The sequence below is a fragment of the Haemorhous mexicanus genome, chromosome 11, assembly GCF_027477595.1.
Source record: "Haemorhous mexicanus isolate bHaeMex1 chromosome 11, bHaeMex1.pri, whole genome shotgun sequence".
Lineage (NCBI taxonomy): Eukaryota > Metazoa > Chordata > Aves > Passeriformes > Fringillidae > Haemorhous > Haemorhous mexicanus.
The window spans coordinates 16,552,111-16,578,145 of NC_082351.1; the positions used below are offsets into that span (position 1 = coordinate 16,552,111).

General features: G+C 44.1%; 1 protein-coding gene across 1 annotated transcript in view; it reads left to right on the top strand.

Annotated features, from left to right (window-relative positions):
• The first annotated feature begins 359 nt into the window (after positions 1–359).
• The window catches only part of PTPRG (protein tyrosine phosphatase receptor type G), a 387,653-nt gene continuing 361,977 nt past the window's right edge, over positions 360–26,035 (top strand). The window contains exon 1 of the mRNA XM_059856705.1: positions 360–707. Within this exon, the coding sequence (XP_059712688.1) occupies positions 623–707 (85 nt within the window). The 5' untranslated portion in view covers positions 360–622. The remainder of the gene's footprint in view (positions 708–26,035) is intronic.

The window sequence follows — 26,035 nt, forward strand, 5'->3', positions numbered from 1 at the left end:
CGGGAACGGGAGCGTGTACACGAGCGCGCCCCCGCCCCGCCGCCGCGGCCGCTTTAAGGGCGGCGGGGGCGCGCCGCCGGGGCGCCCGGCGCGCCGCCGCCTCTCCTCTCCTCGCCTCGCCGCCGCGCCGCGCTCTCTCTCCCTCTCTCTCCCTCGCCCCGCTTTAAAGTCTCCGCCAGGATCCGGGCTCGCCCGCCACTTCCTGTACGGCAGGATGGAGCGCGCCGGGGCCCCGGCTGACCGCCGCCCGCCCGCCCGTGCGCGGAGGCGGCTGTGAGCGCCCCGTCCGCGGCATGCGCGCCCCGCCGCTGCTGCCCGCCTGAGCCGCGCCGCCCCGCGCCCGCCGAGCCGCGCGGGGGGGTCCCCGCGCCCCGCCGGCGCTCGACTCTGTCCTCCCCCTGCCCCGCGCTTGGGGGGATTTTTTTTTTTTTTTCCCCGTAGAGGAGGCGAGCAGGAGCCCCCCGCTTTCTCCCGCAGGAACAGGGGTGCGGGGAGAAACTTATTTTCAACAAGTTTTTTTTTCTTTTTTTTGGCTCCCACCCCCCACCCCCCCTTTTTTTTTTCATCCCCCTGTGTGTTAATTATTTTAGCCCCTTTCCCCTTTCGATGTGCGGCTTTGGACATGCGGAGGCTACTGCAACCGTGTTGGTGGATCTTTTTCTTGAAAATCACCAGCTCCGTGCTCCATGATGTGGTGTGCTTCCCCGGTGAGTGAGCGCGGCGGCTGGGGGGGCTCCCGGTGCCTCGTCCACACGTGTCCGCGACCCCGGGGGGAGGCGGCGGGGCACCCCGCGGGCGCGGAGGATGCGCGGGGGATCGCGGGGGCCCCTTTGCCGGGGCGGCCCCAGCGTTGGTCTCCTCCCGCTCCGCAGCACTCTCCCGGCTGCGGGCAGCACTGCCCGCGAGTGGAGCCGTGAGCGGAGCACGGGCTCGGCTCCGCGCTCCCGGCGCGGTGTCTCCGGTGCATTGCAGCGCCCGGCGGCGTGGGGCGGGGGGGGGGTCCTTGCGCGCTGCTCTTCTTTCGTGGGGCTGCCTGGAGCTCCCTTTGTGCTGCGGGACCGCCGCTGGCCGCCCCGAAAGGCAGCGTGACTCCGCGCTCCGACCCCGCGTCGCAGCCCCCCGGTTTCCCAGCCAGAAACTTCGCGCTGCGCGGGTCCCTGCCCTCCCCACCCCACTCGTGTCCGCGGTGGGGTCTCGCCGTGCCGCGTGCTGACCTTGGCAGGGCGGAGGGGAGTCCCACGGGGCTGCGCGCCCGCTCCGCACCGGGGCTAGAGCTGTGCAGCCACCACTGCGCACCAGCGGGAGGGGGGTTCCGCGGGCGGGGGGTACTCGGCGACCACCGTACAATTCTCCCCCCACTTCGAACCCCACTGCGGTGCCTGTGTATCGCTTCTTGCCCCGTGTCGAACCGCGGGGCTCGCGTGTTTCGGGGCCGGGTCGGCGCTCTCCTGCCCTGCGCCCCGCGCTGGGACGCGCGGCCGCGCCGCTGCCCCGGCCCGGGGGAACTCGCGGGGCTCGGGCTCCCTCCCGCCGCCTCCGCAGTGCCCGGGCCGCCCGCCAGGGGCGCTGTGGCGCCGCCGGCGCCCCCGCGGGGCGCGCGCCCCTCCGCCGGCGCGCAGCGCGGGCCCCGCCCGGCGCGCTCCCGCCCCGCGCGCGCTCCCGCCGAGATCTGAGCGCCCCGGGAAGGGCCGGGAGCTCCCAGGGATCGCGGGGTTCATTTTGCCCTGGGCCGCCTCCCTCCCGGCGGGGATGGGGCGGGGGGTCCGCGCGGTGTGAGGCTCCGGGGGCAGCGCGAGCCCCTGTTCCAGCGAACTGCCCCCACCGCGGCTCCTCCCGTCCTTGCCGTGGGCTCCTGAGACTGCCCTGCCTGTTGGCCCCGGCCAGGTGTGCAAGAGTCTAATGAAATCATTAAATTCCGGAGGTTGTATAGAAACTTTTACTTATGCGTTCTGTTGTTTTTTTCATTAAAAAAAAAAAAAAAATTCTTCCTGGAATACCCTTTTCCCCCTAACAGCAAATGCAGAGCTAAGCAGATAGATCCATCCCATTCCTTCCAGCAGCTTCTCACATGGTAAAATGATCTGAAGCAAAAAGAAACTAAGTTGGGGAGAGGGTTAATACCTCTGCAGCTTTTGACGAAACATTTATCTTCTTTGTATTGATTTCTTCTCAATTTCAGCCCTTGGAGTGATGCCTTTCTCTCTGGTTCTGATATATATTGTATAGTAATTACATCTAGAAGGCAGGCTCCAAGAATGCTGCTGCAGGAAAACAAGCCCTGATGTTGGTTTAATATGACAGTATTGTATGACTTGCTGATTTAGATCAGCGGTGTTTGAACCAGATAATATTTGCATTATGGTTCGAATATGAAGATGGATGCAAGCAGAGGGTAGTAGGATGCTTGCAGAGTGTTGGTAAACTCTTTAATGCCAGAAGCCATAAAACAGCTGTGTAATACTCGGGAATGTTTCAGGGCTCTTCATTGCTAAAGGTTTGCCTGGAAAGCAAACTATTTTCCAGAAAGGCTTTTATGCCTTTAGTTTTTGTACAGAGCTACCATGTTAGACCTCGGTGCTCGCTCGCTGCCGTGAGCTTTCCTCTGAAGAGCAGCGGTACCTGGTGTGCAGCCAGGGCTGCGAGTGAAACATCCTGAGGAACGGGGAGCCTCCGACTCTGATCCCGCACATCAGAGATGCCCGAGGCAGGGAAGCTGCAGGGAGGATCTCTGTGGGCTATAACAGGACATTGGTGCCGACAACATCCAATGGCAAATCATCGGAATTTGTGTTGGCAGGGAATCCCGGCCAGATATTAACCATTTAGTATCTGCCACAAATGCTTCTGTACCTTTTTGTAGCATTTTCTAGAGAGGATTAAAGAAGTAAGGTATTTGTCAGCTCGATTTTAATTTGTAAGCATCCTTCTTCCCTCTGTTTCATATCTCCCTCCCTTTAAACGGAAGAGAGGTCACTACTTGTTTTCTCCCCTGCAAATCACTTTACTTTGTGAAGAAACATAAAGGCTGTTCTTTTCTTTGTTCAGTTACAATAAATGAACCATGTAGAAAATAAGTCTTTGCAGTATTTCTTTGTTAGTAGTGTTGTAATAGGCTTTCACTGTTTAAAGTAGGTATTTTTGTTGTTGTTCCTTCGGTTGCAGTAAGAGAAAGGGGTCACTCTTCCAAAAAAAAAAGTGTGGGTAAGGTTTTCCCCTTCCTGAACTGTTTAGTACATTTCTCTGTGGGCTTGTCCCTTGTAATTGCATTGGTTAATAAATCAAACCAGGACAAGGTAAGAGAGGTTGTTTCCATGGGGTCTGTTTGCTTATTAATCTAAATTCACAGTACCAAACATCAGTGAGACATAAATATTAGCGTTAAGGCGGTATCCTTACTCTCTGATTTCTTGGTGCTTTGCCAAGAGAGAGTAAATATTTTTTTGTGAAGTAAAAGGTACACATTTGTGCAGTTCTTAGCTCTTTTTTCACATTCTTGTCATCTAAGGAATGACAATTGCTACCATTATCTTAGGTTAGATGCATAAATAACAGTAATTTTCTTGAGTCTAGATTAGCTCTTTGGTAATGAATCAAATTTTTCCTAACCTGGTAACTGCCTAAATGGGGTTTTGGATTTTGAATCTTCACAGATCTGAGCTGAGAGTTAATTTTGCATGTAACTGTCTTCTGCTTGGAGGAAAAATTATACTGGGAGCTATGCCTTATGAAGTAAGTAAATACTACTTCAGAGATTTCTAAAGGTACAGAGAGGACTGGCTTTGTCTAGTGAAGATTTTACAGAGGAAGGTGCATTGTGCATGTAGAGAAAAACGGAATGTACAGGAGAGGGCCCTCCAAGACTTTATTTAGTCCTGTGACTTTTATGAAGATGACACTTCGTACATTTTAATTATCCCTTATTTTCAGCGCTGTTTCAAAATATGTTACAGGAAGTTGCTAATGGAGTCCTTGAAGATAAAGACAGTCAAGTGAACCTTCCCAGGCTGCAAGAGCTGAGCTTGTGATTTGCTTCTTGGGGGGGAACTCCAGGGAGAGCTTTGCTGTCCCTTAGCAGGCTGGTGGTTAACGGGGCCTGGACCCAGCTTGCAAAAGTCTTCAAGTAGTCACAGGAGCTGTCTGTGCTAGCAGCCAGAGGAAGAGCTTCCTAAAGCTGGGAGGGAGGAAGAGGCATCACAGAAGGAAAGGATTTTAGTACATTCAAAAAGAAGAAAGGAACACAATTTGAGGGTGGATGGAATTCCCTCACTGATACTGCAATATCAACAAAGCCTGTATCCAGGCTGGGGATGTTGCTCTGCTAGGCAGAACAAGGAGGATTTTTTGCCTGTGTGTATGAGTTAGGATTTCTTTTATTGCTCTCTTATCTCCTATACCCTCTCTTTTTTGTCTAGGAAGGGAGGATGTGAGGGTTTCTGATCCTGTTCAGAAAAGGGGTGTCTTAGAGCAGTGATGGACTTCTGTGAGTCAAGCAGAGATGACGTGTCCTTCACCCATCCCATCTGCATCCACACTGGAAGTCTTTGAGGAACAAACAGATCCTGCTTGGTACCATAAAAAATCCCTGGAAATCACCTATTGATTCAGTAGGGTGATGGTTTCACTCCCAGTTTCTGGGTCTTTGCAGGGACAAGTGTTGGCTGTACTGTTATCAAGTTCTGCAAGTTTAATAGTTGGAATTTGTTTCCAATTACAGAAAAGACAGCTAACAGCTCTATCCATCTTATCAGTGCTCAAGGACTAACATACTTACAGTTTTCTGAAATAAATGTTATTAAAGTTGACTCAAATTTAAATGTTCAAGTTTCATGGTTAAATTAAGGAATGACTTCAAACTATTAATCTCAACTGTCCTTGGAAAAAAGTGCTAATCATTTGGTTGCTGCTTTTTAGCAGCCAAATGAACATGTGGCATGATGTGCTCTGAAGCCTAAGGGTCTAGTAATAACACTGTACTTTAGCTAATATATAACTTTAATCAGAGAAATTATGAAAAAATGAGCCTAATTACTGTTTGGCCAAGTTATTGTGCTTCCATTTTTATAGAGTTGCTCCTGTGTGTTGATGAAATTGTAGTTATTTATGTTTATGTGCCATGCTACTTCAAGTTTAATTCTAAACAACGATTCTTAAATATTTTAGGAAGTGAAGCTTGTCAGACAAATGTTTTTAAAAATATGGAGTCATCTGAAGGTTTAACTATGCACCATATGGGTTAATTTATGGTTTATATATTCTGTCTGGGAGCTGCTTGCTGCTTTAGGTGTCTAAATATCTTTATCAAATGTTCCCTTCTTCATGAGGTAAACTCATATCAGTGTTTCCTCCAAGCGAAAGTTGTGGATCTGCATTTTCTTGCACAGGTTGATGGGAACATAACTCCACAGATTGCCAGGTACAGCCCAGTTCCACCAGGGAGTATCAGTTTTGTGAACACATGCACGGGTTGGAAGCAAAGCAGAGAAGGAAGATGTGCATTAATGCTCCCTTTCATCCTGAGCAGGAGAGCCTGGGGTGTGGCCAACTGGAGGTGCCCAGCTAGAGAATAACTTTTGGTAAAAGCCCTAGATTCCACATTTGTGTGTCCATAAACCTTTAGAGAAAAAAGAAAAGCACAGAAAAATCCTTGAGTGCTGTGATTTTTCCATTACTCAGTATCTTGCCCTGATGATCATGTCACCTGTTTAGCAGGGTACAGATTACTTGCCCCAGGGAAAGTCCAATTGGTTTCTTGCTTTCAGTGGTGCTGACAGGTCCTCCAGTGCTCCAAGATGATCTCAGCCCACTTCAGTGAGGACAAGTGTGCTGTTAAATGAATCTGTGCTGCACTGGTTGTGTCTCCAAATGCTTGCATTTCAATGTGCACTCATCTTCTTGAGGCACAGCTGCCAGGACACAGCAGATTCCAGCTTTATGCCTTGAGCTGTCACATATTTGTGGCCTAAGCAGAATCTCTTCCCACCCTGAAAGTGAACAGATGAATTAGGGAGCAGATTGCAAGCACAGCAATGATGCTGCTGAGATACTCCATGGATATTGCTGTTCTTGTCTCATTTTTCCTTTCCCCTGATATTACTACTGGGAAGATGAAGGAAATGGTGATGGGAATAAAATCCCTGCTTTGGAGGAGGAGAGTGAAGGCACAGGGCAGTAAGGGAGCTCAGGAGTTCATGCAGTCCCTGAATGGCTCACTTTACAGCAATTTGAATTAGTATTCAAGTGAACTATGGTTAAAGTAAATCAGCTACTGTATGGCCTTTTGTTTCTTTCATGTGGTTTTATTATGCATCTCCAAGTTTGCTTGGGAGTTGAAGTAGTAGTGCTCTTAATTATCAAGTCATTTGAATAATGATGAACAATTTTCTAGAACTTAAAACATGTCTGCATCATGCACCTGCCAGCAGTACTGGCACATAAAATCTCAATTGAAGTGGGTGTTGCATTGCTGCAGTGATGCCTGATAGATGTTTATCCTGTCCAGTGCCTGCTTTGAGGGACTTTGCATTCATAGTGTGGGGGCCTTTCTAAAGAAAATCTAGGTGTTTTGAGACTTGGATGCTTAGCTTAGGAAAGCTCCTTTGAAAAATCCTTTTCTCTGCTTGCAGCAAAGTAATGAATGAAACCTTGAGCCCTGAAGAGCTGCAGTGGTATTTAGGAGCAAAATGCAGGATGTTATTTGGTCTTGTGGCAGCTGCTTTGTTCTTTTTTTGAAATAAAATGTGCCTGTCTCTCTGACAGAGTGCTGTTAAAAGTTCTGTTGGGAGTCAATTTATTCTGCTGACAGGAAAGGAAAGCTATCTGATAACTTCTCACAGGCAAAGTGAAGAGTTGTTCAGTTTTCCCCCACCTCCCTCTTTCCATCTTCTGTCCTTGCAGGAGGCTTGCAAGAGACATAGGAAATGCTGTAATACTTGCTTTAACCAAAGCAGCTCTTGCCCTTTTCTTGCTCCTATAAAAGTATCTATTTGGATTATTGTTTTTTAACAGTCTGATGTCTTAGACCTGGAGTTCCTTGGAGAGGTGTCAGGCTGGGTGATGACCAGTGCTGGTCGTCCCAGAGTGGAAGAGGACTTCAGTGTAAGAAGAGGTGAACACTGAGTAAGCAGGATATGATGGTAATGTTGTGCCAATGCACAGCATTAAAAGTAATCTTTCCACTGCAGAGGTAAATAAAAACAGTTCTGTCCTGGCCCATGTTGATGGTCCTCAGCTGAAAGCAAATGACTTTGTTTTGGTCTGGACATTTCTTTGGAGCAAGAATGTCCCTGAGGTAACTCCCACCACTGAGAAGCACTCTCTGCCTTTGTGTCAGTTTGGTGTGCTTAGAAATGCTTCCCTGTATAATCTTTTTTTCCCTTTCCCCACCTCCCCTATCCCCTTCTAGATTTTGCAAGAATTTGGTTTGTATATTAGAAGGTGGTGAAGTTCGTGATGCCTGCCTCAAAATAAATAGGTTTTGACTAAGAGCTTTTTAGGGCAATTTTAGTGAATTTTTTCCTTAGACATATGTTTCTATTAAACCTCTGTTTAGTGGCCTCAGTGTGAGGCTTGTGTCCAGCCATCCCTCCCCATTCCCAACCCCCTGGAAACCATAAATCTACCCAGTTACTTTCAACAAATTAGGTGCAGATCTACATTGCAATCAAAATTGAGCTTAAGGATTAATTTTTTATAGACTTTCATTGACATTTAGATTACTAAGGTGCTTTTAGACTTCTGGAGATTATGGTATAGATTTACTGCAGTCAAAGTAGAAATGAGGGATTATGCAGGATGTCTGTCTCTTAAACATTGCATCCATTCACTGGATAGGCAGAGAGAGCCAAAGTCTCTTCTTGTTGGCCTCCATTCTACTTGTAGGTAGTTGGCTTTTTATTGTTACAGTGCAGTAGCTTGTGTATTTTGTATTTAAATACATGCTTAAAATGCAACTAAAATTTGCCTGTTGACAGCAGTTGCATCATATTTTAATTGGTGAGAAGTGCTAATGGAGTGTTCAGGTTCTAAAATTAGTTGTTTATTTTTCCTTCTTTGCCCAAGGGTTTTGCATCAGATTATATGGTTTCTGTATAACTGTTTGTGTTCTGAAGTGACACCTTTGTACAGTTTTAGCTATTTAAGTAAGTGTTAAAAGTTTGTGCTCAGTGACAGCAGTTTCAGAAACTGTGACTTTTTAAATTGTTTCTTACTACATTGTTTATGCATTGCAAAGCGCTTCCCTCCTGTTTACTGTCAATTAATTCATTGTTATATTTGCAAGCTGGGGGTGCAAAATGTGCAAGTTCTGTTATTTCTTCTCTTGGTGCAATGGCAGAGCCTCAGCTGCTGCACACCCTCATGGCATGACTGCTGCTGCTGTGGCAGCTTTCACAGGTGAGAATTTGTGCCATAACCTTCATCATGACATTATTCTGAAATACAACTGTGCTTGGTATTGCCAATATTCTCTTTGGGTGGCCTTGTGTCAGAGGGGTGCTATTTTAATACTGCCTTTATATGTCTCTGAAAGTTTTCCTTTTACTGTGTGGTGAAATGCAAACCCACCTCCTAGCATGAGTCTGCCTGTGGTGAAGCAGAGATGTCCAATCTGTCCATTAAAATTCTGGCTTTCTGGAGGATGCTTTATCATATGTATCAGTCCTTGGAATTGTTGTCAGTTGTCTCTTTTAAATCCATTATTTGTTTGGTTCCCATTTTGAAATTATCCCAGACTTCTTTCTATAAGCAAAGTAGTTACCAAAATAAATAAGCCACCAAAAAAAGTGGTGCTTGAATTACTGAATATGAAGCTATAAATATACAACTACTTTAACAACTGTCTCTTATCTGTTTCACTTTTCTCTACTAGTTGCAAGAGCCCTCTGATAGTTTGTTACCATGAGAGCACTTCCACATTAGGATAAAACCATGTTACAATGTCCTGATTAACCCCGTGACCTGAACCTCACAAACCCTTTGTCATGAGATTTTATCCAGTCCTTGAATAATTTTTTGTCAGAGTATTTTTTTTAGCTTTTTTCTAGGTTTTTTTCTTTTTCTTTAGAAAGGTGCACACCAGAACTGAGCACTGGTCTTGTTCATATTATGTATGTGCAATGCTATTGCCCTTTCTGTTTGTCCAGGGATTTTCAGTGCCCTATTTTTCTGGCACAGCAAGGAAGCTCATGTTGATTGTTTGCCTAGTATGACTTCTGGATCATTATTGGAGTCAGTGCTGAACAAAATACTGTGCTGTTCAGTAGCTGTGGCCTGGATCACTGATTCTTAAGGTTTCTAACTTTATTTTCATAAGCTCTTCAAATTCATTTTCTTTCCCCTTTTAATTTTTTTTTTTTTTTAATGTGGCTTAAAAGCTGCTATAATGAGAATTTTAGAAATAGAAAGAAAAGCTTAAGTCCTCTGCAATCTTAGTGTCTCAGATAATTTCTTCTGGTTTTGTTTGTTTCCTTTTTAAGCCCAGCAGTTTTTAATGGAGTAGCAATCTGGGCATCCTCTAACAGTCCAGGTGATGTGGAGCTATCTAAAGAGGGGAACTCAGGCTTTGACTTCTGTCAGACATTGAAGGTTTCACACAGCCCCAGAACCTGCCTGTGACCTTCTGGCCTCACTTATCACCCTGGAGTGATGACCTGGGTGTGGGTAAGAGATGAGCTCCACCAGACACCTGGAGTGGGCATTGCAGTGTGGTGCAATCCCAAGGAGGCAGTGCATTTCCCAGGAATGTGGAGGAGGCTTTGCTGTGTCCATACTCTCACCCTGACACTGTTAATGGTATCAGTAGTAACAGTAATAGTAACAGCAGCAGTTTTCTTTGGTAGAAAGTGTTTCTTTTCCTCCTCTGCTGGAAGTGGGTGGGGGGACTGGATATTGAGTTTTTAGCAAAACTTAGATCTGCTCTGTTACTGTGACCCTGTGTCCTTTAGGGTGGCTCAGACACACAGTTTGGAGTAACTGGGGGCTGAGCCTCACCCCTAGTGGGCTACAGCTGTGGGCAGCAGGTGAGCAGCATTGACACAACGAGCCATGGAGTGCCCAGGGGCACTGACCAACCACCAAAGGGAGCAGAGGGCACACAGGTGCAATGCATCAGCATGAGGGGATAAAAGGTTGGGCTAAAGAATAAGAAAGGCAGATGCCTGCAGCCTTCTGAAGTGGTGTGGTGTTGCTCTGTGTGGGCAGATGCCTGAAGCCTTCTGATGAGGTATGGTGTTAGTCTCTTTGGGGGAATGCTTAAAGCCTTCTGAAATTGTGTGGTGATACTCTCTGCATGGTGGCCATCTCAGCTGTGACAGGTGGCCTCCCTTGGATGCTTTCAGCTTTTTACCTCTAAAGTTGTCAAGCTGCTATCACAGTTTCTCTTTGCTGTGGAATTTAGTTCATGGACTTCCCCAAAGTCTTTGATTTGGTGTTTATAGAGAGATGACACAGAGGGAAACTTCATGGAAATCAAAAGGAAAGGAAAAGAAGTTACTTGAAATCTAGCAAGCAAACTTTGACACGAAATGCTGAAATAACTTCAGGTGCTGTACAAGCTGATTTTTGTGGCATTGCAACTGTATTTTTCCTCTGTTAAGTGGTTTTGAGTTTTTTCCCCACGTAGAGACCTATGCAAAATGCAAGATGAAAGAGACCCTGGAAGAGAAATGTAAAAATCTAGTATAAAATGGATAAAATACAGCATGAACTAGAGAAAAAGTTCCATGTTGATACAAAAAAGTTGATAGCAAAAGTTGATATACCATGTATCAAATGGTGAAAAGACAGTCCCTTCTCCCTGAGCTGAAGTTGTCTGGGAAGAGCCTGGGGTATGCAAAGGCATGTGAGAAAGGGGAGAGATACTTATGACTAAAGGAGAGAGGGACACCTGCCTTTCAAATATAGGAGCCTTTACAAAAACCAGAGCAGACCTGATCTGTACCTACAAGGTAATGTTGGCTCAAGTTCTGGTGTGCTGAAAGGATCATAAATCATCCTTGATTGATCCTGATGCTCTGGTGTGCTTCAGGCAGGCCCTGGCAGTGCATGCTGTCTGGAGAGCAGAGAAGAGTGACCAGGCAGTTTGCCAGGAAGGTTTTAATTAGCCTTTAACGTGCTGGGCTGGACGGCCATCACCAAAAGTCCCTTCTAGTGCTGCTCAGTGCTGCACACACTGTGCCTATGCACCCTGAGCTCTGTGCCTGTGCTGGCTCTGGAGGCTGGAGTGCAGTGGATCAGCCTGGAGGAGCAGGCTCCTGTGCAGGGATGGGCACTGTGGTGCTGATTCTGGGACCTGCTAGAGCGTGAAGCCTGTGAGTAATGGTAATGGGAATGCATTTCAATTTGTAACCCATTCTCCTGTATCAAGATTGGACTACTTCTATTCTGTTCCACATGTGCATCACTTGGGGAAACATGCTGATAGTACTAAACATTTAATTGCTTCTCTTGATTTTATTTGTAAATTAGAATCTAGAGGATCTGTAAGGAAAAAAAAAAAACAACCCAGAGCTTAATTGGGCAACATTTTAGAGTTGCTAAAGGAAAGAGAACGTGGCTCTCCAGCTTTTGGAGCTGAGACAAATGCAAACTTATTTATTGATCCATACATATGATATCATATTTTAACTACTGTCTAAACTGGAGGTCATCTCTATACTTGATTGCTTAAGAATCTGTCTATCTTATCACATCTTGTACTCATTTATAGTTGTTTCCATTTCTGGCTTTGTTGGAGAGACAGCTAGTGTTTCAACCTAAATTAAAATCAATAAGAAGCAATTTCGTTTGTTTTTTAACTACTAGAGCAGACTTCTTTTTTTTTTAAGTGAGTCTCTGTATGTTCAACTAAGTCACTTGGTTCTTTCCATCAAGCTAATTGCCAGGCCTCATTAATTCCTAATTTTTGCATATGTAGGAATTGGTTTATTTTCCAATGTACCTAACAAAATGTCAAATATGATTTAAAAATAAGCACTTAGTCTAAGTCATCACTGAGAAATAAATGCAGTAGAAAAATACTTGGCAGTTAGAATTAGTTTAAAAATATCTTGGGGGCTGTAGTGAATGCTGAGACCCTGGAGTCCTGCACTGGCTAGGTAGCTCAGGCTTTCCCTGGCACATGTGGGCAGTGATCTGCAGGGATGACTTCCAGTGGAAAAAGCAGAGTCTGGGTCTCTGTGCTTTCAGTCTTTGGCTAGGATATTTCTGCATTATGCCAATTCATGTAAGAAGCTGTTGTGTTGTCAGCTGGCTTTTACCCCACAGCCAGCAGATTGCCAGCAATAACAATTACCCTGAGTCAAATTCAACATGGAATTCACACTGCAGCAGTGCTGGGGCTTCCCAGGTAAGGCAGTGGTGAGCCATCATGTAAAATCAGAGAAAATACCTGCAGGCAGTGCTCCCATGCAATGTCCAAAAGAGGAAGTGTTGCTGCTCGTGTGAGTTGATCACAGGGTGATCAGGGTGACAAGGAAATCATCCTTGGAGGTTTGTTGGAAAAGTAAATGCCTGTACTTTTATCAGGTGGTTCTTTGGGTTACTGTGATCTTCTTCAATGCTTCTTGTAATTTAAGAAATGTTGAAGAATTCCTGGAATGCTTAATTCTGAATACAAGAACCTTTTGCTTGGTCTAAATCTCATTTCCTGTTTGACCTTCTTTTGAAGTGCCTAATTGCTATGAGATACCTGTTACTTTAATTTCTTGGGTTCATTTTTCTCTCACCTTTTCTTTTCCTTCCGCTTGCTTTGATTCAGAAATGTTCATCAGTTAAGGAAGGGGGCAAACCAAGGGCAAAAAAAGGCATGTCTGGCTCCCCTGGTAATCAAAGCAAGAGACTGTTCTCTTAACAGCTAAAGTAGTGTTTTGTAGGAACAAAACATAATTAGTTACTAGATGACATGATGAAGAGTGCATTTCCTTCACCCTTGGAGGCAGCATAGGAGTTGTGTCAATTTCTGAAATTTGGTAACAGAACAGCAAATTAGTTAACTAATAACTTAAAACCACACAGCAATTCATGTTCATGTGCCAAGAAACCAGCTGTGTTTAAAATCCATAAGCACACCTGGGATCCGGGGATGTAAGGTAAAAGTGACTTGTTCACATGCTAGTGACACCTACCTTAGGTGAATCCCAAGCCATGGCTCAGTGTAAGGAGTAATACATCACAGCACAAACAGATGCTCTGCCAAAAAGGTAATTAATACTTCATGTCAAGCACTATCTGCATGTACTGTTTTCCCTCTTTCATGCTATTAAGCAGTGTGACCTTTTCTCTTTCAACAATCAGTTTCCAAGGTGAAAACCAACTTAGGAAGAAAATGAACTTTTTTTCATTGGCTCTGTGGAGTTTTATAATTTCACAGTAATCTTGATTACACCTTCACACTGTACAGTTCTGGCTTCTGTCTTGATCAATGACTCTTCATTCCTGTAGTTTGAGATGGCATTCCCCCCTTCCCTTCTGTATTTGGGAGACATGATCAGGCATTTTGGGTGCAGAGACTGATGGGATCTGTAAGATGCTCACTGTCAATGAGTAACAACTCCAACTTGTCTCATTTGTGCCCTGTTAGTAACAAGGTCACTTGCTAAAAAGCTGAAGAGCAGGACAGAATTATTGATGTGCCTGACAGTTGTGCTTTCAATTTAGCTGAGGCTATGAGTACTTCATTTATAAAATGAAGCAGTGTTCTTTGCAAAACCAGGTGTTTCTAAACTATGTACACTGAGACATAGGCCTTACAGTTTGATTTTTTTACAGTCTCTTTGCTTCTGATTTGCCTTTTTGCTTCTCTTTGTGTAGTAAAGGCCATCCTGGAGTTTGCTGCTTTCAGGTGGATTCATTGGACATTATGTTAAAGTATGTGGGCCTTACTGGAAGTGTTTTGTCTTGGTGAGGTGGACATGAAACACATGGCTTTGGTGAACACATTTCTACTGGCTGGCTGGGGCATGCAGTACTGAGTGAAATAAAAGATCAAAGCCAGGGGTAGTGTCCTGTCTGCTCTGGCAAGTGGAGGAACTATCCAGTGCTTCCCTTGGCACCTCTCACTGACTTTTGCTGTGATAGATACAAGCAGCATCAGCAAAACCTGCCTTTATACTGCCTTATGGCCTTTCTGCCTGCCCTTGCTGTCTGTAGGCACGTGCTCTGTGAGAGGCCTGCTCACTGTTTGTGTTTCATGATGGGACTCTGCTGTCCTGCCTTCCACGATGGCACTGCAGTGGTGCCAAGGTGGCTGTGGAGGAGCTAATGCTGTGAGTTTGGATATAAAACCAAAAAGAGCTCCAGAGACCTTTCAGCTGGACTTTTAAGGATAATGCAGTGTTAGTGTCTCGAGTATTTGCAGCATCTCATGGAAATACCTTAGACTGAAGGATTGTATATGGTTCAGAACTATCAATAACTTCAGAGAGCTGCTTTGCTATTCCTTTGTCCTTTCATTCTTTTCTGTCTTCCACTAATGCCTTGTTCTGATGGTCACTGCTCTGTGGTTCTTCTGATTGTGTTTGGGGTTCCTGAGTTGTTCTCCTTGGCTGCAAAATGAAAACCCAGCAGGATATGCAGTGCTGCCTTCCTGAGCCCTGAGCTGTCCTTGCTGTGGGCATTTGCCCCCACTGGGACTTGGGGCTCCTCTCTTTGCCCTGTCCCTCTCTGGTGTAGCTGGGCCTTTACACTCAGCAGGGTTTGCTGTCCAGCCCTTAGGTGGGCTGCAGGAGGAGTTTGGGCTCCTGGATGCATGGCTGTGGGTAGCTGTGTCTTCCATCCCCCTGGAGTTGAGCAGCTGGAGTGCTTTTCCAGACACCTGGACCTGATTTCTCAGGTATTTATCATCCCTGGCAAGGAGGATGCTCTGATGCTCTTGGATCACTGATACCAGAATGGGTTTCTTCCATTAGTAAAGCAGTAGGTGAAATATGGAATAGAACAAATATTCAGTAGATATTGTAGTAGTAGAGTAGAACTGACTTTTCACTGGGGATTCATAACGTGTGTCTGGATCCATGATTAGAGACACCATCACATAATCAGTTTGGCTTTTAAGTGTAGACCTGTCCAACCAAGTAACAAAGCTGGTTTATAGGGCAGGAAACCTCTTTGGTGTGTGATACTCAAGGCAGATGGCCTTGTGATTCCTTTGGCTGAAGTGTCTTTTGCTATTACTTTTCTCTTGACTTTGAAGGCAGAATTATAAGTGTCCAAATAAAAACTGGTAAAACCTGTTAATTCTGCACCAGGGTTGAAGTGGTGGAGAAGGGCTACATTACATAGAAACAGGTAGTTGGTTACACAGGACTCTTGGTTTTGGTCTTGAAAAAAGTCCCCCTTCAGGCAGTGGAGATTTCTACCTTGAGTGTGATGGTGCAACATCAGATGAAATCTGACTGGTGAATGATTTATTGCAATGTTGACAAGGAAAAAAACTTATCTACCACGGGCTATGTTGATAGAGGACAATGATATTTCATTGCAGTTTCTTCCCTGAAAAGCTGCAGTGGCATTGATGTTTTATAGTTTACGTGTTGCTTCATCAGTTTGGGCAGCTCATGTCATGGAAGGGAAATGTGTGGAGATTGCTTGTTTTCAAACACTGATGCCTATGGACACATTTTTTGCAATGAGGGAAAGCAGTGAAGAGACAAGCTATTTGGGCAATCTTGTTCACTGCCAGATTTCTCCCTTTTTCTGTTTAGGCTCTATTTTGCCAGCTATATATTTTCTTTAGTGTTTCAAGAAAAAACAGTAGAAACAGCAGTAACAGAGTCTATGTAAAATACACACTGGTGTTCTAAAATCAGTTTAACATGTATTTTAATCTAAACTTCAGCTGTATTTTTCTTTGCCACTCCTTTCCTAGTTCCTCTCTGTTTGGTGCCACCCAGGAGTGTTTGTGAGGCCCAGAATTCTCAATGTGGAGTATTGCACAATTGGGAGAATTCTGCAAGTGACAATTATAATGAAATTGCATGGCATAATATACCAGATCATAGGTGATTTGCTCAAGCATGAACAAGTTGAAAGGATCTGAAGATAATTTTGTGGAAAAAAAGTCTGAACTCTACCATGATTATGGGAGACTTTGTATTGGAGAGTCTTAAACAGGACAGTTTCTGGTGTCCTGGTTTGAACCTTCCTGTGAAGAAGGCACACCTTGAAGAGTGTTGGGCTGTGTTGGCCCTGAAGGTCTCAGTGTCTCCTGATGTTCCCATATCCCTGAGAAAGGCACCAATGGACTGGGCCATAGCTCTTTTTTGAGATGATGAAGCTGAACAAACATGCTAAAAATACCTTCTTAAGTAGGCTTGTGTGTAACCAGCACCTCTCAGAGGACAGTCTGCATTTCCATCAGTTCCAGGATGTTGAACCTGGTTGAGTTGCTCTAGCTTTTATTTCTGGGGTTGGATCTGACAGCTGCAGAACAGCTGCATGTGATACCCCACCTTTGCAGTGAAGACCAGTGTGAGCACATCACACCTGTGACTGGCAAGCTGGACTCCTCTGCTCTCTGTTGAGCAAAGTCACTCCTGTTTAGAAGCAATTAAATTTAATTAAACTTGAGCTATTTGGACCATGTTCTTCACAGTATACTCATAAAACAGAGTCTGTTCTGGCTTTTTATGCTCCTGTGTCTTGAGTGTTTGGATGAGAAGCTCTGAGTAGGTGGCTGTGCTTTCTCCCTCCCAGACTCAGGCTCAGCAGGGTGCTGGCATTGTCTTTGGTGGTGCTTTCAAGACTTGCTGCACAAGGATGAGCAGGGGTGTGCCCAGGTAAATGCAGCCCAGGCTCACTGACCCGGGATGGCTCCTCACTCTTGTGGCAGGGGAGGAGGTCAATTTTCTGTGCTGCAGCTTGTTGTGCTTAGCTCAGCTGAGGTATCAAATAGCCAGACTTCCTCCTGCTTGAATCTGTGTAAAGACAGGGTGGGAGAGCAGCCAGGCCTTCTTGCCCTGGCAGTTGTATGTGCAGGTGTCAGCCTGCCTGGTTTCTCTGCTTGGGCAGCAAGACAAGGAGAAGTTTGTGCCGCACAGCAAGAGATTGAACTGGGTGGATCCAAGGTAGCTTGGGAGGACTCTGGTATCTCTGTGGGCCATGTTTATTGTGCCAGCAGATGGCCTCAGGGGTCCCAATGTCTTGCAGTGCTGAGTATGAGTACACTGACAGTGAAGAAGAGGTGGTGTGTATTCTCCAGGGAGTCTTTTTTTTTTTTTTTTTTTTTTTTCCTTTTAATGGCTTGAATTTCTTTTGGACACACCTGTCTGATCAGACCATGCTGCACTTGAGAATAAAGGAGCCTTTCCTCAGTGTTATCTGAAGTTCTCTGACCAAGGGGATGCTACAGCTACGCCTCCACCCTTTCAGCTTCTCTAAGATTGGCTGCAGCATGAATCTGGTTTGCTCTGGAGGTTCATAATCATGAAATCAGCATTGATACTGAGCTGGTGGAATTTTTCAAAGAGGACAAATAGCAGTAGTCTTTCCATTTCTCTTTAATCAGATAACCTCTTCTGAGAGGGGCTGTGAGCTGGCAAGCTGATATGCAGTGCCTGAGACAGATCAAAAATGATACAGCTGTGAATTACTGATTAGTTTCTGAAAAAGCAGCTCTTTGTGGTATGTAACATAAATTGTCTCTGTGTGATGGTATTGGGATGCTGTTGATCATGCAAAAACCATCTTCACAAGGCTGAGTTTTCATTTAGAAAAGGCATCATTGTCTGTTAAATATTTGGGCATTTGTATTCCCCCTGAGCTGATCAACTATTTGAAATGCATTATCTCACAGTGCTGCCACAATTAAAGAATGGCATGCTCAGGTGAAAGGGTTTGTCTGTTTCATAGATTGGAGAGATATGCTCAGTGAAAATGAACATCCTCCCAAGGTTAAATTAGCTATTTAAAGCTCCTCCAATTACAATCTTGGATAGAAGGATTTTTTTTTTTTACATGGATAAGAGTTAGCAGAGGACAAATGACATAATTGGAGGGGGAGACAGAGACTTCATACGTGCTTTCTTCTAAAAGAGTGAGAGGGAATAGACAATGCCAGGGAACTGCCTCAGATCTTAGTCCTTTCTGGTTGCTTTTCTCTCAAGCAGCTTTTGCAGGTTGGGAAAGAAAGAAAAAAGAGTAAATGCTTGTGTAAAAATGGCCTGTGACTTCTCCCAGGTGTGCTATGTGGGGCTCGATGCTATCTGGCCTTTTTTGTGAAATGTGACTCTCATATTGGGATATGTAAATAGTCTACTTTTGCTCACAAATAGCACAGGAGAATGTATTAGCTGGTGAGCTGAACTGACATATTCCTTTGTGCACAAATTATAACAACTTAAATGAAAATTACACTCATAGAAAGAGAAAGCACTCTCTTTAAATTAGATAAGGAGATTATGACAGAAAAAGATCATTGAATAAAGGGAGTTTTAAACTAGCCACTGAAATAAATGCATGACTTCAAACTTTGTCCTGCCAGAATTTATTAATAAAACACAATGAGGCATTTGGAATACAATGAAGACTTCTTCCTTTGAAGGTTACAGTGTAATTTGTGTAATTGTGTTTGTATAATTTGACTTCAAGATCTGTCCTTGTAGTTTGGTAAACTGCAGATCTTGCTGCAATCTGCTGCATTTTTCTTGTGCCTCACATTGACACATCTAATTGCCTCCTAAGTATATACTCTGTTTAAAGCCATTGCACTGCCCTCTGGACCTTGAAAAATTTGTCTTCTGGTGTGTAATGATAATCTGTGTGTGGATCTTATCTGTGCAGCATCTGGCCACCTTTGCTTGCTCCCTTGCTGAGCACACACAGCTAATTGCCATCCTGAATAACCTCGGTTTACGACCACACAGCTGAAGAGAGCTTTGCTGTATGATGCCTTAATTTCTCCCAGCTGCAGAATGCCTTCTCTTGGCAGAGGAGCCAGAACAGGGAGTCACAGGCATCTTCTTGGAGCTGGCTGCTCCTTGCTGAGAAATCCCCCTTCACTGTGTGTGTGTGGCAGAGTCTCAGCTGGTCCTGTGAGTGGGAGTCCTGTGTGAGTGGCTTTGGGCAAGGTGGTGACTGGTGCTGGTAGGATGTCTGTGTGATTCTGAATATATTATTCTAATGACACTCTTATCAAATGGCTTTTAAGCTCTTGGGTTTTCTCAAGGTGTGGACTTTGAAAAAAGTTGCCATTTTGTTGCTGAATTCCTTTGAAATCAAGACTCTGTAGGCAAACAATTCACGTTCTAAGGCATCAGTGCTTTGGGTTTGTTCACTTGGAGAGTCTGAGTTTGCTCTTGGCTGATGAAGCAGGAAGAAATTTTAAATCTGGGGTAAAAGTTCAAAACACTGCTGAGGGAGATAAAACCAAATTGGATAAGAGATGCCTGTGGGAGAGTTGAGGGCAGAGAGTCGTGTTGAGGAGTTGAGTCACTGAACTCTGAGTGCAGGCAAAGCTAATTTAGAGATGGGGTTTTGTTGTGTTACAGCAATTTCTCCCATGGCTTTACACAGCAGGGCCTGAAGAAATGGCTGTTGTCAAAACCACTGGAAACTTGATGTCTTTGAATCTTAAAATTACAGTGCTTTTTTCCTAATTATTTAGGAAAGACACCTCTTCACATATGTATTGATTCTTAAATGAATGGTATGAGACTTGAAAAGAAATTGTGTAATTTACAACTTATTTCTGCGTCCTTGGATTGAAATATGTGTAGAGTTCAGAGCAGAAGATGTTGAGTGAAGTTATACAAGCTTCATAAAAATAAACCTATACATGACTTTGCATAAATGGAGGAAAAATCAAAGGACTAAGGAATTTGCATAGATAACATTTGAATTGTTAATTCATATTGCACTTCATTGCAAGGATGTAATTTTTAATTAAGAATAAAATGTGGTAGATATTTTAAATGGGAAATGATTATAATTGCAGATGGAAATTGAGGTAATGAGAACTGGTTTAATTAATTGTTAACATTTTTCTATTTTATTTTTTTTTAAGGCTTGTGGTCTGTGGACATGGCATTTGTTTTGTAGATGTGTGTATTTAAACATACAATGATTAAGGCATGAAATGTTGGCAGCAAACACAGTTTTGGTCTTAAATTGTATGTGTTGCTTGGTTGGCTCTGGGTGGATGGACATTGGGGAATCTTGAATCAGACTGATTGTGATGTTTGTAGGATTGGTATGAAAGTGAGGTATAAAAACCATTTCCAAAATGTCCTTTTTAAGCCACAGTTATCTTTCACTGTGGATTTCACAGATGATGCAAATACTTCACTGGAGAAACTGAGGTCGTGTTTGTCCCCAGTAACCTTTGCCTTTGAAGTTGCCCACTGATGAATATGACAGCATTGACCTGAGCTGAACTCCCCAAGAGTTTATGGCTCTGTTGGGCTCAGTCTGTGATTTCCTGACATGGCCCTTCAGGAAGCTGTGGGCAGCTCTTGGAAGAGCTGAGCAGATCCTGCCTGCCAGGGAGGGAAGGGAACCTGAGTGAGCAGCTCCTGACATCAAAAATCCTACATGTGTGGGGGAGGCTTCCTGCAGCTCTGCAGAGCAGTGTGCAGGCAGGGAAGCAAAGAAGATGGAGCTGCTGCAGGCAGGGAAACTCCAGGTGTGTGCTGGAGCAGCCCTGCTGCTGTGGTGTGCCCAGGGGTGTTTCACACAGCCTGCTCTGGGCAGCACTGGGTGCTCCCACTGCTGGAGAAGGTCCCTGGGCCCTGTGTGCACACCAGACTGTGGCAATTTATCGTTTCTTCTTGTCAAGGTCTCTGAAGATTTACAGGCTTCTTTTTAGGGAAATGCAGCATGAAAACCTGCAGAACAACCATTTCCTATTCAGATAGCTGTGACACTGAGGTAAAGAAAAATACTTGAGCAGATTCCTTAGAAGAGAGGTACTTCTGCCATTTGAAAACTTGGTAAACTTATTTATCAAGCTTAGAGCTCTGCATTCAAAAAGGATTTTGAAGTGAACAAAATTAGTGTTGCCACTTATGTTAAGAAGCACATATGAAGTCTCTGTCATCTTTGGTTGCAGAGGGACTTGGAGAAAACTACAATTAGCACTAATTGGTGTGCTGTCTGAATCTTCTGTCTGTTGGTGTGAGAATGGACCCTTGAAATGATTGGCAGGAACTACCTGCCTGCTCCAATTCCCTCAAGAGCTGTTCTGTTGCATTGCAGCCCATCACAAATGAAATGAGTGTTTACCAGAAGCAGCCAGCTAACACGTGCCTGAATTATCCATGCAGCACAGATGCTGAAATTCAGTTACTGAATGGGCTGGGTACTGGTACCTGTAGTAATGATGGAGTATGTTTGTTTTTTTTTCCTGACAAGTCTAGAGTTTTGACTCCTGCAGACATCATTGCTCTGTGATGCTCCACAGAATGTGTGGAAGGGATGTGGCACACCAAGCAGTTGTCTAACCTTTTCAGTATGTGGGGGTGGTTTTTTTTTTAAATTTTGGATTTTTTTGCTTTGTCACTTGGAAAGCAGCATTGCACCTGAAATCTGGCTTGTTATCCATGTTGGTCATGGGAAAAAAATTTGCCAAATTAGTTAAAAGCTACATACATAGAAAGACATATCCCTGCTTGGTTTTGGGTAAATGTAATAGAAACCTAAAGAGTAAACTAATATTCAGTAAAATGATACAAGAATTTACTTGAATGGCAATGTAGTGGGGTTTTTTTCCCCATCTGAAGTGTGCAACCAGAGATATGAAGTATGTTAATGTCACTAGGGTAATATACAGCTGATAGCAGTGCAGTCATTTGCATTTCTTCCCCTCTCCTTGTGTTTCTTTTTTTTCCCCTGAAGCACATGTGTTGGGAATTGAAAATGCAGCTTGCTTATTTTACACTGGCAGTAATCTTTCCATTTTTTTAATGTAAAAAATGAGTCCACAAACACGAGCAGCCTCTGATGTATGGGGCTATTGATGGAAATTGAATTTGCAAAGGGAAAATGGGATTTGGTTGTAGTCTGAAATGATAATGATGTAGCCCAAATGGATTTGTAATGGTCATTCATTCATTTTTTTCTGCAATTTTGTGGTTTGACAAAACATTTATGCAGGTGACTATGCAAGTAGTCCAGGTTCACTCTGTGTGGGAGTAACTAACTAATGGCAAGTAAAAGTATGCAAAGTCTGAACTTGAGCCTGTGCCCCTAGACTTCAATAGTGGAAGGATGTGATGCTGGGATTTATTTTACTGAGAGGGGAAACGTGGTTGGGGTAGTGCTTCTTTGAGATCTAAGAAATAATGGAAGCAAAATGTACCTTGTAGTAATTCTTAACAATGTATGGGTTTGTAGGATGGACCTAGTGAGTGCTTTATGTAGCACAACAAATGTGTGAGAGACTTTGCACTGTGTCTGGGTAAGCACAGATCTAGCCCTGATGAATTTCCAGTCCAGCTGTGCTTAAACTACTGTGCATTACCTTGAGCTGCTGTGTTCCTGTAAGCTCTACCTGTGTGACAACCCCCACCAGCCAATAGTCTGAATTTGGGGCTGCCAGTGGACTGCAGTTTTTTTGGGTTTTTTTATATCCTGGGTGTAGTTTTATGTGCCTTATGATAACATCTGTATTGTTCTGGTTTCAGTGGAGCTCTGTCTTCCCTCCTGTGAAAGCAAAAGAATGACATGCCAGTGTTCATATGGTCAGAATAAACTGGTGGTGACAGGAAAATGATAATTTAATGGTGTGGATGGATTTTTGGCTTTGTTTTCTCCTTGTTTCTATTTTTTCCTTCTTTTTATAGACCAGTGAACGTCACACTTGTAAACTGCCTTCCATTTTAACCGGAGTATAGTCCTTGTTAAATGTTGTATAATTTAAAAGTATGAATAGAAGTAATTATGGAGTATGGGAAAAAGTGCTTCTGGCTTTATAAATATATCCCTTTTGATAAATTCTTTCCATTTAAAATCATTACAGCCAGTGGTTGAGATGCAGAGGCCCATGTGTACATGCCCATGTAATGGACTCTGATGGACTCCCTGGTTCCTTCCAGTGCTGAACGTTCTGTGGATCTGCTCTCCAGCTGCAGGAGGCAGAAAGGGAGCACGTGGGGCAAGCAGGGCACTGATTCACCTGTAGTTCACATTGCCCCTGGTTTCATCCTGCCACTGACTAAAGCTGGAGCCTCCTGGCCAAGAGCTTGGATTTAATGCTCTGGAGCCCTGGTGGGGCTGTGCTGGGGGGAGCTGGGCTGGCTGGAGCTGCAGGAAACCTCCCATTGTGAGCAGGATCCCTCAAGTATTTCCTGCAATGTAACTTCAGCTGCTTTGGCTATGGGCCCTACTGCCTTTGTTACTTTCTTTTTTTTTTTTTTTTTTTTTTTTGTAACGGCTCCATGAATGGTCCTGATGCAGAAAAGGCTCTGAGCATCGTAAATCTGTTTATTTTAATTGGCTTTGCTATCCTGAGAAGCTCAGGGCAGAGCTAGGTGGCTCAGAGGGCTGTGGGTGGGGTTTGGTTTGTTTAAATTTCAGTATTTGGAAGCTGCTGGTTTGTTTTAGAACCAAGCAGGCTGGGTTGGTTGGGCAACCCATTTGGGTGAGCAGTTTGGGGCAGAGACTGCTTCTCTGTCAGCATCTGCAAACCTTCCCAGAGCCTGGAGTACTGCAGCACTATAAATAGCATTAAGGGACAGCACTTCTCCCTATTTCCTTCCTCTGTGAATGACAGCAGCTTCTTTTTTGTTGTTGTTGTTCATAATTTGGGATTGGCTGCTAAACAGGCTGATTTCTTCCCATGATACCATAATTCATGTTTCTGAAGCAGAGGTGTGAGACTACCCAGAGTGTGATATCACAGAATGGGTGAGGTTGAAAGATTTGTACCTTTGACAAAATTAATCTCTGAGGGAGTTGACCCCCTAAAAAGCCACTTTGCAGTCTCACCCTGGTGCAGTGAGTGCTGTGAAAGGCCAGGTGCCAGCAGCTGTGGAGTGTAGCTGACACAGGGTTTGTGGGGTCCCTTCAGCAGCAGTGCAGTTGCAGGCATGGATGGATGCCATGAGAGCTTGCAGGTGAGACCAGCCTGTGGGCAGCCTGTGTGGCATTTTGACTTTGTGCTCGAGACACAGACAAATAAACATGGGTAGAACCATTGTGTTGTTGACTTTGGAGCAGGAGCTCTTAGCCAATGCAGACTCCTTCATACTGTCAAGTTTCATGCTCTGTGCCCAGCTGGGTGTGTGAGGTTGCAGCCATCAGTACTTTTGGTTTAATGCTGTGCTGTTTTTATATTGACTCAACAGCCCATTTTTACTTCTTGGCTTTAACTCAGAAACATGCTTAAACATGAACTTAAGTCTTGAATTCTTCAAATGTATTATTGAATTGGAGCCAAAATGGTGGAAGTGAGAAGCTTTTCACTAAACAAATAAATTACTGGGGTTTTTGTTTTGTTTGTTTGTTTTTCAAAAACTATAAGTAAATTTTTTTTATAAAGCCAAGTATGTGATTTATTGCTTGGTGTTTCCCTTTTAATTTGCAAAATGTTTATCTGTTGCTCTTACCATTTGCTGCATGTACAGCTCAGATGTCCTTTCCTGCAAAGGCAAGGAAATTATTGATGCATTAGTGCATCCAAATTTCCCTTAGTCCAAGTCCTGTGAAGTCTCTGAGTGAGGCTGGTTTCTCTCCTGCCTCCTGCAATTCTGTAGAGGCCCACACTGCTGCAGCTCTACTATGAAATGTTTTGCTGATACTGTATTAATAAGATGGAATTGTCAAATGTAGCCCAGGAATGTTTTGGCTGATCACTGGGAGTATTTTTATAGTGTAGCTATGTACGTGCAGATGTTTGATTTGAATGCTTTCATTCAATGGCCCCAGGTTTCAGTTGATTTACTGGAAGTTCTAAGTACTTTTTGTCTTTTCCTTACTTAGCACCCACCTAAAACATTATGTTCATGAAACATTTATGGTAGCAATCCATTAAGAGGAAGATGAAGGTTTTCCTCTGAAGAGAATCTGCAAAATGTCTTGCTGAAATGACCCCTGTTTTCCAGCTGTTTGGTATGCATTATTGCTGCCTCCCACTGCAGGTTTAAAAGGTCCCAGTGATGTAATGCAATGATAGCTTTGTGTGCAAAGCTGCTTGGAAGCAATCTGAGTCAACAGGAAAGCAGTATCTTCTTAAAGCTTGTGACATATTAGTTTTGTGATCTTGGGTATGAGGGAGATAGAAAGGGCAAGGGTTTACTGTAGATTCTCTTAAAGGCATGTAGAGTTCTTGAAGTAGTGATAAATGGCAGATTGAAATTGATCTCAGTGAGACTTGCAGTGTTAACCAGTGGTACAGAAGTAAATGACTTCAGGTTTTTGGCCGCTTCATCAAATGGATCATGTTGTGTCATGGTGTCAAGAAACAGCTTTACCTGGAAATTTCAGCTATTTCTGGGCCTTTCTGGAGTGCCTCTAGAACAGTCAGCTAAACTGTAATGAATGATTGACTATTTGTGCATATAAACACACACACATCATCCTAATAGAAGAGATAATGTTCTTGAAGACAGGATTAAAGATTCAGAGGAGCATTAAAAGCAGAAATATTTTTTTAAGTGAAGGAGAGATGAATATTTATTATTAAAATAATAATTAATACTGCTAGGAAGTAGTAGAAGAAAAACTGTCTGGTTGAGCTGGTACAGATGAGCAGCTTTAAAACCACAATGTGCAGTCAATCACTTCCTTCAAGTGGCAGAACTGCCTGGTGTGTTGCTGCCAGTGATGATCCTGTTGGCCTGGGTACCTTTCAGAGAACCAAGGGACAGATGTGTTTATATATGCTCTTCTGCAGTGGAAGGCAACTGACTTAGTGGCTGCTAGATGGACATGGTGACAGGCTGAGATAAGCAGCTCTTGGAATACAGAGCCTTGGTCAGATTTGCCATCAGCCTAAACAGGCCCATTTCTGCTGAAGTCAGGGTGGCTGTGCCTGGTTTCACTGCTTCAGTCCCTGGCAGTGTTTTGCTTTGGGTGTGCAGGTGTTAGCTGTCCTGAGTGGGGATGT